The sequence below is a fragment of the Rhodamnia argentea genome, chromosome 1 (assembly GCF_020921035.1).
Source record: "Rhodamnia argentea isolate NSW1041297 chromosome 1, ASM2092103v1, whole genome shotgun sequence".
NCBI classification, from domain to species: domain Eukaryota; kingdom Viridiplantae; phylum Streptophyta; class Magnoliopsida; order Myrtales; family Myrtaceae; genus Rhodamnia; species Rhodamnia argentea.
Window position 1 is genome coordinate 5,089,139 of NC_063150.1, and position 14,976 is coordinate 5,104,114.

General features: G+C 41.7%; 1 protein-coding gene across 1 annotated transcript; it reads left to right on the plus strand.

Annotated features, from left to right (window-relative positions):
- The first annotated feature begins 8,870 nt into the window (after nt 1-8,870).
- Nucleotides 8,871-13,138, plus strand: LOC115729728 (asparagine--tRNA ligase, cytoplasmic 2). Its single transcript, XM_048271978.1, is given in 10 exon segments — nt 8,871-9,504; nt 9,507-9,686; nt 10,210-10,242; nt 10,244-10,457; nt 10,680-11,260; nt 11,700-11,885; nt 11,959-12,020; nt 12,117-12,246; nt 12,377-12,435; nt 12,667-13,138. Coding segments are annotated over 10 exon segments (1,920 nt in total). The 5' UTR covers nt 8,871-9,213; the 3' UTR covers nt 12,851-13,138.
- Nucleotides 13,139-14,976: the final 1,838 nt, after the last annotated feature.

Consider the following 14,976-nt stretch of genomic DNA (forward strand, 5'->3'; position numbering starts at 1 on the left):
GTGCCGATGTTTTAGGTCAACGGAAGTGACAAAGAGGTAGACATGGCCACAAGCCGTGAACCTGCAGTTTCGGTTCATGAACCGGTGGTTTCGGTTCGTGGCTATGCTTGAATCAGAACGGGCTCTTGAAGAGGCGATCCCGGCTCCGGGCCTGTTCCGGTACAGCCCAATTTTAGGCCTTTGGGGAGAAAAGAGCTTCTTTTTTTTTTTTTTTTTTTGCTGTTCTAAACCGGTTTGGAACCGTCAAGTCCCGGGCCAATTCTAAATTTTTTTAAACCGTAATAGGCCCGTGAGGGGTCGGGCCGGTTCCAATTCGAATCGACGGTCCCGGCCAACGGGCCGGTTCCAATTATTCCACGGGCTAGTTCTGAGGCCAAACCGGCCCGTGGCCATGTCTATGAAGAGGGAAAGGGAGTCTCGTTGCTTTTATGTTTTATCGAGGAGAATATAATATTTTGTGTTTCTCGAAAGCGGCTCTTCAAGAATCAATTTTTGTTTTGTTCTTATTTTTGCTCCAAAATTATTTGCAAAAATAAAAATAAAATTCGAATGTTTTTTGTTCTAAAAAATATAATCCAAAAATCAGAATAGTTACAATAATAAAACTAGTATACAAAATTGATTTACAAACTTAGTCTGCTTCATGATTTAGTAAATCAATTTTTTCATCCAATCTTAAGGAGTTTTGCATATCGGATGTGTTTGTCCTTTTGATAAAAAAAAGAAGTTTTTGTCCTAAGTTGAAAAGTTGAATTCAATGTTTAAGTGATGGAAAAGGTCTTGTACCTTGTAAGTCACATTTTTTCCTTCTTCGATCCCAGTAAAAAAACTATAATTTTGCAAAGATATTTTAACTTATTTTGTAAACCATCCATGCCCTAAATAGGTGGGTATTCCTAGATATGGCCACGGGCCGGTTTGGGCCCGGAACCGGCCGATGGAATAACCAGAACCGGCCCGTTAACCGGGACCGGCGGTTCCTAACCGAAACCGGCTCGGCCCCTCATGGGCCGATTCCGATTTTAAAAACTTAGGAACCAGCCCAACCAAGTTAGTAAGTACCAACCACAAGCTAAGTGCATGATTCATTTCGCTCACACTTAAATTTGTTTTCCAAACTTATACGGAATATCCATCTTACCCTTGTCAAGTCCACCTTCCGTTCGTGACAATTGGCAATGACATTCAAGCTATTGCCAATTGAGTTTGCAAACGCAGACACTATTGCATATGCTTGCTTCAATGGCAAGCCTTGACTTTCCAACTCGGGAACCTGAATTGTTAAAGAGAAAAACCAAAAAAAAAAAAAAACCACAAAGAAAATCATCAATTATCAATAAGGAAATGGATAATCGAGATGAAATGTAAATTACTAACTCTGATTCGTTCAGAGTGGACTTCGAATACATTCTCGAGAGATGTTTCAAGGAGTTGTTGCCGAAGCTTCCCACTTGAAGAAAGTTTTGTAATAAAACCATACTTTGAGACAAACGAGAATAAATCAATACATAGAAGCTTTTGTAATTGCTTTTATAATCCAATTCCGAACCATTGGCAAAAACTCCACTCAGTTAACCATGAACCGATGTCAATGAACACATGCATTTCTAAACACACAAACAACCACTCGGTTAACTCCAGCTCCTCTTCGAAAAAAAAAACTCCGACTCCTCACATTCAATTGGGAGAGAAGCATTGCACAAACAAAAGAAATTGATGCCCCGATTTCCATATTCTCTTGGAGACCAACTAAGAGTTGGTGAGCATAGTTATATGTATTACTCCATCTACTCATACTAGAAGTTAACATTCACCGGGTCATTGATTGATCGAACTGCAGATCACGTAACCCAAGAAAAAGTCTACCAACACAATTCCACGTCAACTTCAATGAACACGAGGGTAAAACAATACACGAATACCAGCACGAGGTGACGTTCCCCGAGCCCTAGTAGAGCGACCTTTACTCGGATCAGGTGAGGGTCGTCCTACTCGGACACAAGCGAAGAGACGAGGGCAAAATAGGGTCGTGCGAAACTCACCGGGACAAGGAAGGCGAACAACGGACAGCGGCCGTGGAGTTGATGGGTCACGGGAGCGGCGGACGAGGGAGTGAACTTAGAGCCGAGAACTGCGGAAGTGGCGATGTTTTAGGTCGACGGAAGTGACGAAGAGGTAGACATGGCCACGGGCCGTGAATCGGCGATTCTAGTTCATAAACCCGTGGTTCCGGTTTGTGGCCATGCTTGAATCGGAATCGACTCTTGAAGGGGCGGTCTCAATTCAGGCGGGTTCAACGGCCGGTTTCGGTTCGGCCCAATATTAGGCCCTTGGGGAGAAAAGTGCTGTTTTTTTTTTTTTTTTTTCTTGTTAGGAATTGTTGGTTCCGGCCCGGTTCCAAATTTTTTAAAGCGTAATTGGCCCATGAGGGGCCGGGCTGGGTCCTGTTCAAAATCGACGGTCCCGATTAACGGGCCGGTTTTGGGCCAAACCGGCCCGTGGCCATGTCTACGAAGAAGGAAAGAGAGTCTCATTGCTTTTATGTTTTATTTAGGAGAATATAATATTTTTTGTTTCTCGAAAGCGGTTCTTCAAGAATCAATTTTTAGTTTGTTCTTATTTTTGCTCAAGAATTATTTTCAAAAATAAAAATAAAAATAGAATTTTTTTTGTTCTAAAAAATAAAATCCGAGAATCAAAATGGTTACAATAATAAGACTAGCATACAAAATTCATTTACAAACATAGTCTGCTTCATGATTTAGTAAATCAATTTTTCCATTCAATCTTAAGGAGTTTAGCAAATCAGATGTGTTTGTCCTTTTGATAAAAAAAAAAAAATTTGTCCTAAATTGAAAAGTTGAATTCAATGTTTTAATGATGAAAAAGGTCTTGTCCCTTGTAAATAACATTTTTTCCTTCTTCAATCCCAGTGAAAAGGCTGTAATTTTACAAAAAGATTTTAGCTTATTTTGTAAACCATATGTGCACTAAATCGATTGGTATTCTGAGACATGGCCACGGGCTAATTTGGGCCCGAAATCGACTCTTGGAATAATCGGAACCGGCCCATTGATCGGGACCAGCGATTTCGAACCGAAACCGGTCCGGCCCCTCACGGGGCCGATTCCGATTTTAAAAACTTAGGAACCAGCCCAACCAAGTTAGTAAGTACCAACCACAAGTTAAGTGCATGATTCATTTCGCTCGTACTTAAATTTATTTTTCACACTTGTACAACATATCCATCTTACCCTTACCAAGTCCACAATCCGTTCGTGACGGTTGCAATGACATTCAAGCTATTGCCGATTGATTTTGCAAACGCAGACACTATTGCATCAGCTTACTTCAATGGCAAGCCTCCGACTTCCCGCTCGTGAGCCTGTATTGTTAAAGAGAAAAATTTTAAAAAAAATTCACAAAGATAATCATCAATTGTCAATGAGGAAATGGATAATTGAGATGATATGTAAATTACCAACTCTGATTTGTTCAGAGTGGACTTCGAATACATTCTTGCTAAAGCTTCCCACTTGAAGAAACTTTTGTAATAAAGTCATACTATGAGAGAAACAAGAATAAATCAATACCTAAAAGTTTTTGTAATTGTTTTCATAAACCAATTCCGAACCATTGACAAAAACTCCACTCGGTTAACTCGGTTAACTATGAACCGACATGAATGAACGCATGCATTTCTAAACACATAAATAACCACTCGGTTAACTCCAGCTCCTATTCGACCAAAAACAAAAAACTCTAGCTCCTCACATTCAATTGGGGTAGATCCACCGCACAAACAAAAGAAATTGATGCCCTGGTTTCCATATTCTCTTGGAGACCAAATAACAGTTGATGAGCATACTTATATGTACTACACCATCTACTCATACTAGAAGTTGACATTCACCAGGTCACCGATTAATTAAATTGCAGATTACGCAATCGAAGAAAAAGTCTACCAATACAATTCCAAGTCAACTTCAATGAACACGAGGGTAAAACAACACACGAACAACAGCACGAGGGCGATACTCGCCCGACCCCCGATAGGGCGGCCCTCGCTCAGATTTGGCGAGGGTCGTCCTACTCGAGCTCGGGTGAGGAGACGAGGGACAAAACAGGGTTGTACGAAACTCACCCGGACGAGGAAGGTGGACAACGGACGGTAGCGGTGGAGCCGGCAGGTCACGGGAGTCGCGAACGACGGAGCGAACTAAGAGCCAAGAGCCGCGGGAGTACCAATGTTTTAGGTCGACGTAAATGACAAAGAGTTAGACATGGCCACGGGCCGTGAACCGGCGGTTCCGGTTGATGAACCGGTGATTCCAATTCGTGGCCATACTTGAACCGGAACTGGCCCTTGAAGGGGCGGTCCCGGTTTGAGGCGGGTTTAAGGGCCGGTTCCGGTTCAGCCCAAGTTTAGGCCGTTGGGGCAAAAAGAGCTGCTTTTGTTTTTTTTTTTTTTTTTTTTGCATTTCGGAATTGACGCTCCTGGTCAACAGGCCGGTTCTGGTTATTCCACGGGCCGATTTCGGAGCCAAACCGGCCCGTGGCCTTGTCTACGAAGAAGGAAAGGGATTCTCGCTACTTTTATGTTTTATCCAAGGGAAGATAATATTTTGTGTTTCTCGAAAGCGGTTCTTCAAGAATCAATTTTTTTTTGTTCTTATTTTTGCCCTAAAATTATTTACAAAAATAAAATTAAAATCAGAACTTCTTTTGTTCTAAAAAATAAAATCCGAGAATCAGAATGGTTACAATAATAAGACTAGTATACAAAATTGATTTACAATCTTTGTCTACTTCATGATTTAGTAAATCAATTTTTTCATTCAATCTTAAGGGGTTTAGCATACCAGATGTGTTTGTTCTTTTGATAAAAATAAAAAATTTTGTCCTAAAGTGAAAAGTTGAATTCAATGTTTCAATGATGAAAAAGGTCTTGTCCCTTGTAAGTCACATTTTTTCTTTCTTCAATTCCAGTGAAAATGATGTAATTTTGCAAAGATATTTTAGCTTATTTTGTAAACCATCCGTGCACTAAATTGGTGAGTATTCCTAGACATGGCCACGGGCTTGTTTAGGCCCGGAATCGGCCCGTGGAATAACCGGAACCGGCCCGTTGACCAGGACCGGCTGTTCGGAACCGGAATCGGCCCTTCACGGGCCGATTCCGATTTTAAAAACTTAGGAACCGGCCCAACAAAGTTAGAAAATACGAACCACAAGCTAAGTGCGTGATTCATTTCGCTCGCGCTTAAATTTATTTTCCAGACTTGTACAGAATATCCATCTTACCCTTGCTAGGTCCATCTTCCGTTCGTGACAGTTGACAATTACATTCAAGCTATTGTAGATTGATTTTGCAAATGCGGTTACTGTTGCATCTGCTTGCTTCAATGGCAAGCCTCCAGCTTCCCACTCGCGAACTTGTATTTTTAAAGAGAAAAACAAAAAAAAAAATCACAAAGATAATCATCAATTGCCGGTGAGGAAATGGACAATCAAGATTAAATGTCAATTACCAACTCTGATTTGTTCAGAGTGGACTTCAAATACATTCTCAAAAGGTGTTTCGACGGGAAACTTCCCACTTGAAGAAACATTTGTAATAAAGCTGTACTGTGAGAAAAACGAGAATAAATCAATATCTAGAAGCTTTTGTAATTGCTTTCATAAACCAATTCCGAACCATTGGCAAAAACTCCACTCAGTTAAACTCTAGCTCCTCACATTCAGTTGGGACAAATCAATTGCACAAACAAAAGAAATTGTTGCCCTGGTTTTCATATTCTTTTGCAGACCCAATAACAAGCTATGAGTGTAGTTATATGTATTACTCCTTGTACTTGTATTAGAAATTAACATTAAAGGACATCCAGCAGGTCAGTGATTGATCAATTTAGAGATCACGCAGCTTTAATTTTGGCTTTTCAAGAAAAATTTTATCAACCCAATTCAACATCAAACTCCAATGAATACAGAGATTATTGTAAAGATATATTGCTCCATCTGTTCACTACATAGCAGAAGGACGAGGTTTTAAAAATAGACTAAAGTTATATTAGTTCGCTAAGCATAAATTGTAATAAGTGAATCAAGAGACGACAATGCACATAAAAGCACCACGGAAGACGAGTAAATATTAAACAAAGCACACGCCACTCCAATTTGGCAAAAATTACAGAGAAAAATTTGTCTGAATCTCGATTTCTGATTCACTCACCAATCGAAGGGTAAGCATCATAATCAGTTCAAACAACGCAAAATCGACGATCATAATATCTAGATAGCCGCACACGTCGCATACTACAGACAGCGAAATGCACAGATGTAAGCATTCGAAAGCAGATCCACTGGAGAGGGAGGAAGGGATGTGCAGTCGAGTGATGGAACGTATGAATCGAACGACAATTAGTATTGATCAGTTTTAGCAATAGGGTTTTGTTTTGGTTTTTTTTTTTTTAAAGGTCAAATGGGTTTTGTTTTTCCAAAAGGGGAAAAAGTAGACTTTTAATAATTATTTGAGGTAAAAAATGCAACCGGCCAAACATTCAAAATTTTCTCGAACGAGCTTTGGAGACCTAAAGCCCTTTGCAAAGCTGAATCAAACCCACCCGGTGAGTTTGGTTCGCCTTTTGAAAAATGTCTGTGGGAAAATGCAAAGTCTTTTAGGCTAAATGGATTTTTCGAAATTAAAAATGCATTGCAAAGTAACATGGGCTTGAATGCCGTTTATAATTTTGTAAATGATTTTTGCTATTTAAAATAACTCTTAAATCCCAGACGACTCCACCTGGGTCACGTGACCCGAGTGAGCTCAAGCGAGGCTGGCGGCTACTCACAGAGGCCTTCGCTGGCAAAAAAATTAAGATTTTCGAGAACATTTTCAAAAAAACCATAAGCATTTAAACGTGCCCGAAATGAACGTCAAAAAGCAGATTGTGTCACTTTTCTAATATTCTAGGGTTATTTTTGCTACTCACTGAACTCCGCCACTTCATGCATGTCTAGTTAGCCAGAAAAGCATGATCATAGATCAATCCACCCTTAAGGGTAGCTCATTTATAAATGAAACCCAAGCTTTTAGTGAAAATTGGACCTCCAATTGTTCTAATAGTTTTGTAATGAAAAGCAAATTACTTATTAAAACCCACGAATCCCTTCATATCATTCTATATTAAGTGTGGGTAGGTCCCTTACATTTATTGTAATTTACTTTCAATTCATCCCAAGAATGCTCATACCTTACATGTAGTTATTTAACATAATGAGTCATAATTCATCCATAATTGTATCGTGGAAACTCGTTTCTAACATTTGATTAGTAATATTTATTATTTCACTACAAAATTCGAAATCTAAAAATGTAGTTGAGCGAGGGAAAAATTGGGAGTAAAAAAATTATAGTTGCATTCTAATAATTCAACTTTTTCAAAGTTCCTCCAGACCTGCCTTAGACTAGAGGCCTTTAGAAATGCAATTGCATTTTTCCAAAATTTTAAAAAAAAAAAAAAACTAAAGACCATTTGCATTTGGCCAAAGGACTATAGAGTCCGCTGCTGCAACAACCAAGCACGGGGCTAATGGCGACCTTCAACGTCGCTGGCCTAGTTGTGGTTGCCGCCGACCCTACTCGATCTCAGGTTGGGGATGATTCAAGCCATCGATCTTGAATTGAACCTAACGCGAGGCTCAAGCTTAAGCCAGGCCTCCGAGATCGCCTCTTGTTCTCATTGGCGTAGAAAAATTTGGGGAGAGAGGTGGGTTTTTTTAGGGGGGGAGCCGGCGGCGGGAAGGGAGGTTGCCTAAGACGACGAGCAAGGGGGATGGAGAGGGGTGACCGCCGCACTCAACGGGCGGCGACATTGGCTGGCTCAAGAAGATGACGTGTGGATAATGTGCAACAAACGGTGGTTGGTTGGTGGCCGGTTTGATTAGGTTAGGTGAGAGAAAGATGAAAGACAATTTTTTTTTTTTTTATTATTGAAATGCTTGTTGGGCACTTGGCACAAATCCAATTGTCCTCTAATTGGAGACAATGGCTATCACGGTCCAGGGCTGATTAGCCTTGGTCATAGGACCCTGCAACATTTGACGAGTCGATTTATTGCGCCAACTCTCTCTGTTCTACCCTATTATCCGTACTATGGGATGCTTCATTCACGATTGATTGTATTGTACCACATCTCCTTTGAACTCGAGCATTACGTGTTTCTTGAAGGGCATGAGTTTGGATTGAACACAATAATTAGTTAAGGTCTGCCGTGGACTACTTAGTGCAAGGCTGGTTAACCCTGCCCATAGAACATCAATCACATGATATTACATAACTAATCCTTAAATTTTGACCCGATAGACAATGTGTTCCATAAACTTTTAAATTTGTCCAATATGATCTTTGAACTTTTATCTCAATACGCAACGTGATCCTCGAACTTTTAATTTACTCAATATGGCCTTTGAAATTTTGATACATGTTTGATGTAATCTTTGAACTGTGTGAAAGTATACATGTTGTCCTTGATTTTAAATTAATTGACTATATTGAACATTTTCATATAGTTCATCAAGCGCATTAAATATGTATTAAAAATCTAGGGATCACATTGAAAAAATTTAAATTTCAAGGAGTACAATGAATAATAGGATAAAATTAACTGATCTCATTATAAAAATTAAAAGTTTAAGGATCTATATTAAGCTAAAGTTTTGATTAACAAAAAAAAAGGCAGAGAAAAAAAGCCGCCCTAACAAAATGGGCCTATGATTAAGACTCCAATATCGATTCGGCCCAATAAATTGGGCCCACGTTTAGCCGCAAAACGGGCGTCTTCTCTCTCCCTCCCCCTTACACTTTCCTCCTCGGCAAGTCGCGCTCGAAAACGCAGCGTATCCCCAACCTCGAAGAACACGAATAAGTACCTTAACCACCTCCCTCCTCCTTCCTCTCCTCTCTCGCGCCATCTTTCGTCTCTCTGCGGATCACCGTCATCTGATGTCGAAGCTCGGAAACAATCCCTTTCCTTCTCCTCCAACCTCTCCCATGTCTCCCTCGCTCCCCCAAGCAAAGCATCCCCCGCGGCTTCTATATCACCCCAATGCCTCCTCCGACCGTCCGTGTAATCGCTCTCGCTCAATACGCTCTGCGATCTCGGTCTTTCCGTCTCGACTCGATTCCTTGCTTTCCTCGTTTGACGCTACGATATGGCCTCCGACGAAGCAGCTCCAGCTCCGGTACCGGTTCCCACACCGGTTCCAGCTCCAGCAGCCGTCGATTCGGTGGCCCCGTGGAAGTACTCGAACCGAGTGTTGTTGCGGACTGTGTTAGAGAGAAGCGATGGTGGATTGGGGCTGGCTGGGGAGAGGCTAGTGGTTGGAGGCTGGGTGAAGTCCTCCAAGGAGGAGAAGAAGGAAGCGCCGGCTCCGGCTCTGGCTCCGGCGGCCAAGACTGAGGCTGGCGTGGCAGAGCATAAGGACGTGAGCTGCGTGGAATTGTTTTTCACACTCCGATACCTCTCTTTAGGTCGATCATGAAGGTGTTCAGTGGAAGCAGCCGTCCTACTCAACACAGGATCGAAGCTGGCGTCGCTAAGCAACAGCCGCCGCCACCACCGTCGCCACCGCCTTCCATTGCCTTTCTGCAAATTAGCGATGGCTCTTGCGTCGCGAGCTTGCTGGTATAAGAGCGTTTTTTTTTTTTTAAAGTTCATTTTATGCGAGATTGCTGTCAATTCATTACAGGTTTAATGAGAAAGTAAATGAAGGTTTAAATTGCCCAACTCTTGATGCCATGCTATGAATGACTGAGTGAATTCTTATGAATACTTGGGTTCAGAGACATACTTGTTTAGGCAGCAGGAGGCCTCTAGGCTGGATGACTAGGAATTAGGAGGTATTCTTATTTAGGTGTCCTCCTCCTTTGACACTGAAAGAGAAAGATTGATTTGACATGATAGGATAGGCTTGAATGTGTAAGACCTTTTGAGTGAGTCGTGACTATTCGATAAGGTTGTACTGGTGAATAGTGTTGAAATGGTTTCTTGTTGATTTGTCATGTTCGTAGTGGTTATTGGATCAATGGTAGAAATGGAAGCTTTTGGCTAAAACTCCTACTCTTTTGGCTATATAAGATACAAGTCAATTACTGTATCCTAATTATATATGCCTTATGGTGACCTTCCTTCTTATACGATGTTTAAGGTAGAGGTAGACTCCTCAACAGCACCACCCAGTCCGGCTTCCTCCCCCTATTGGGACATGTGTGTTGGTCGAAGGCACATTGAAGCGGCCTGAAACACAAGGCAAGCACACCATTGGGCTTAAAGCAGAAAAAATTCTTCACATTGGGACTGTAGATCATGACAGTTACATATTATCAAAGAAGCGACTGCCTTTGGAAGCTTTGAGAAACAGCTTGCAGTTTCGACCTCGTACAACCACGGTAAATTTCCTTTGTTGATTCGGTATTAGTAGTTTAAAGCAGCAGTTGAAGAATCTGGTGCTTCTTTTGAGGAGATTTTACCTATTCTGTAGGGGAAATAAGAGGATCCTCACGTTTAATTTCAGATACTTACCAAACTTTCAGGCTATTTTACGAACAGAAAAAGATTATTCGACCAAACTTTGCTAACAACTTAATGGAAATGTTTCTCGCTCATGCAGGTGGCATCCTGTTATGCGGATACGAAGTGCCCTCACTTTTGCTACTCACACATTCTTTCACGATAATGGTTTCCTCAATGTGCAAGTACCAATCATCACAAGTACAGATAGTGAAGGATCTAGCCAAAAGTTCCATGTAAATGTCCTTCCCAGGAAAACAGTACCGAAGAGGGATCAAACTGTCAAGAAGGAGAGTGCTGATGTGAGTCTTGATGCCATAAAGGCTGCTGCAAGGGAGAAAAGTAAGCTAGTTGATGAACTCAAGAGAACTGAAAGCAATAAGGAAGCACTTGTTGCTGCCCTTCAGGATTTAAAGAAAACAGATGAGCTAGCATCACAACTAGAAGCCACTGAAAAATTGAAGTCAGGAGCTCCTATGAAGGCCAAAGAAAGGAAATTCTTTGAAGATTTCTTTCCAAATGAGACTTACCTAACGGTTTCTGGTCGGTTACATCTGGAAAGTTATGCCTGTGCCTTGGGACAGGTTTACTCTTTTGGACCCAGATTTCGAGCAGATACAACAGAATCACCTAAACTGGTTGCAGAGATGTGGATGGTTGAGGTTGAAATTGCATTCTCCAAGTTAGAGGTAATAACTTCTAATTTCCTGCTATCAATATATTCCCTCCTGTCACTTCACATTAAACCACAGCTGTTTCATACATGCATGAGCATATTGAATGATTCACTGTAAGGGCAACTCATTGTATTTGTTCTCAATAGAAAATTTGATGCATAAATAAACTAAGGCTGCAGCCAGCTTTTTCCGATATCTTGATTTCTAAATATATTCACAGTCGCTGTCTTTCTTGGAAGTTCTTATTAGTATATTGCAGTATGCACATCTGTGTTTATTGGCTTGGACAATTAGATCCGGGATCGCCTATTGACTACGTTAACTGTGTTTTCTGTAATCTCCTCTGAGGATCTTTAATCTATGTCCAAGGATAATTAGGTGAAGGTAAGTGAGAGGGCTGCCTCCATTCTTCATTCTCCGTTTGATCTCATCCTGCCTTGTGATTATTTAGGATGTCATGGACTGCGCCGATGATTTTTTGAAATTCTCCTGCAAGTGGATCCTGGATAATTGTGCTGAAGACATGAAATTTGTTGCTAAACGAATCGACAAAGCAAGCATAGATCTCCTTCAATCGGTACTGTCAAAACCATCTGTGAAGATCACCTACAGGGAAGCAGTGGAGGCTTTGACAAAGGTTAGTCTACGCCTCATCATTTTATTTGTCAGATTGCCATTACATGTCAAGAATGTTCTGATTTTGCTTCCAGGCCATGGATAATAAGGAAATGAAAATTGAAGGTGGTGTTGCTCTAACAGCAGAACATCTCAGGTACTGTAGATAGTGGCAAGAATATAGACCTGTCAATTACCTTGGAAAGGATCTTTCTTTTCCCGTGAAATGTAGCTCCTATTTATCTTCTAACAGCTATTTGGCGGATGAGCTTTATAAGAGCCCTGTGATCATCTACAATTATCCAAAAGAAGCGAAGCCCTTTTATGTACGCCTAAATGATGATGGAGAGACAGTGGCTGCTTTTGATATGGTTCTTCCAAAGGTAAGGTGTTGCTTTTCCTTTCATGTTTAATTTTGTTAATTCGAATTCATGTAAGAAAAGAGATTCCAGTGCTCTGGTTCAAGAATTAATACCCCTGGTCCTAAATCTGTTTTGTGCATCTTGTTTGTAGGTCGGAAAACTTCTGACAGGTAGCCAAAGTGAGGAACGAATTGATTCACTGACCAAAAGGTGGGTTACCCGATCTGCTGTCTTTTTTGACCAGTAGATTATGGCAATTTATCCGAAGTTCTTTGAATCCAGTATGTCAAATATCAAATTAGATGGATAGTTCTGGGAAAAGATTTAGCTGGCTAGTGCATGAGATTATCATAGCTTATTGGTTTTACTAACTCCGCAAAATTGTGCTGCTTTACCCATATAAGAAACATGAGATACTGCTGGCGTTATCATAAATTGCAGGATGAAAGAAAGGGGAGTGCCACAGGAGCAGCATGGGTGGTACTTGGATCTTCGGAGGCATGGAACCGTCATACATTCGGGGTTCAGTTTTGGTTTCGACCTAATGGTCCTGTTTGCCACCGGTCTCACAGATGTCAGGGAGGTTATCCCCTTCCCCAGAAGTTTTAGCAAAGCCGATTGTTGAAAGACACACGATTTGGATGGATCGTTGTACAGGTTTACCTGGAAAAAAAGGGGAAAAGAAAGAAGAAAAGGGATAGTTGTGCCGTAAACGGCCCTTTGGAGGTCGCAAGACACTCGTATTGCACCGTAACAATTTGTTCTTTATTCTTTGCAACAAATAACCCGAGGTAAGGGAGACTCGGGAGATATCACAGATGTACAGTATTTAAAGGGAGATAACAGGGGATGTATGCATTTGTTTCTTGACGTCTGCATACTTCTCTGCATATATTAATACCATTGTCTACCGTTCTTGGGTCCAAGTCAAAGATCGATACGCGTTGGAAAATTATGCGCTCAGGTAGTCTTATCTTTGATGATTTGGGTTTCTGCCCTTCGGCTTCGGGTTTTTCGCGTTGGTTGGCCTCATTCGAATCGTACAGTGCCATATCCACGATCATAAACTGAACAACCCGCTGATGAGCTAGATCGGTTCCGCTGCTTCTCGTATTCGCTGACCAAAATCTGCTAGCTGATATGTGGATGGGAGGATTACATTGAATGATAGAATAAGGAAAACGCTTTAGACCATCGTGTGGACCGGGACCGAGACCAAAAGCGAGGCGACATTTAACCCAATCCAAAAAGGACTTACAAAATTACAAAAAGGCGAAGGAAAAATCTGTTTCCGAATCGGTACGAAACTACGTTTACACGACTTTCGATGCATTAGACGATGCTCCTTTTTAGTAACTTACCGGTTAGGAAGGCGGACAAAACATTATGACATAAATCTAAAATAGAAAAATGATCGTTCCATAAATTAGCAACGAAAGGGAAAAAGGGGCGGGGGGGCGGGGGATCATTTATTTGATCGAGCCGGTGTCATATTGCTATTAGTCAAATACAAAGATGGTTCTTCATAAATTAACAACGAAAAAGAGAATATTTATCAAGTACTCTAAAAATATAATTTTTTTCAATTAAAAATAGAGGTGTCAATATGGGTCCATGGACCCATTTTTACCCATATTTTGACTAAATGGGTTCTATAGACGTTTTTAACTTTTAGAAGGCTATTAAAAATGGGTCACTAAAATTGAATCTAAATCTAATGGGTTAAAAATGGGTTACACATAAAACCCACATAGAACTCATTTTCGACTCATCAAAAGATTAAGCCATCGTTGTACTTGGATCGGGTCACGAGCCACCCACCACCATTGCCCTTCCAACGATTGTCGCCCACCCACCACCACCCACCTCTGCTGCTTCCCGCCGCCGCCGCCCACCTGTCGTTGCCGCCGCCATCGTCCTCCGCCCTCCAGTAATGTACTTGAGCTTAATTCATCCGGGCAACGAGATTTTCCGCAAAACAAGTTTCCCAAGAGGGGGACACAATCAAGAGGAGAAGTGACCTCGGCGAGCAAATGCACACATCCAATTCCGAGTGAGATTGGAGGCGGGGAAGCCGTCTCGGAACGAATCCGCATTGCTTTCGAGACGCAGCTCTACGACGGGCTATGCAAAATTCCAAGTCCAACTTTTAGAATTTTGCTTCCCGGCTCGAAAAAGCTTGGAGTCTTTTATTCGTGAACTCGTTGGTTTGTGAAGATTTAGCTCTCTTCGCATCCATAATTTGGTCGGGTTCCATTCGTAATAGAAGGTACTACTTCATCTACACATCGTCTACTCCTGCTTTCGTGGTCGCAGGATGATGCCCTCGTGTTTGCTTCCGGTTCTCTCTCTTTTCTGGCTTTCATCGAAGCTCGAGAGCTCACAAGCCGCAATGGACAATGAAATCAAAGCGGTTTTTTTTCTTTTTTCTTTTTTTTTTTTCGGGGAGGAAGCAATGCATGACTTCGTGTCACTGTGCAGCCATTCGACCCTCCACCACCAAGATCCAAGACAGCCTCCGCCGCAAGGTACGCTCCATCACTTCTCTATCTCCTCCAATAATGTGCCCTGTGTTTCGATGGTCAAACTTTGTCGGAATCGGGCGGTGGGCCACAGTGGTAACGATGGGTAGCGGGCAAAGGTGGCGAGCCACGGTGGCGGCGGCGGGCGGAGGTAGGCGATGGCGGCGGCGGGGGGAGGGGGTGGGTGTATGAATTTTATCTTGGTGTGTTTCGATAAAATGTGCCCGAT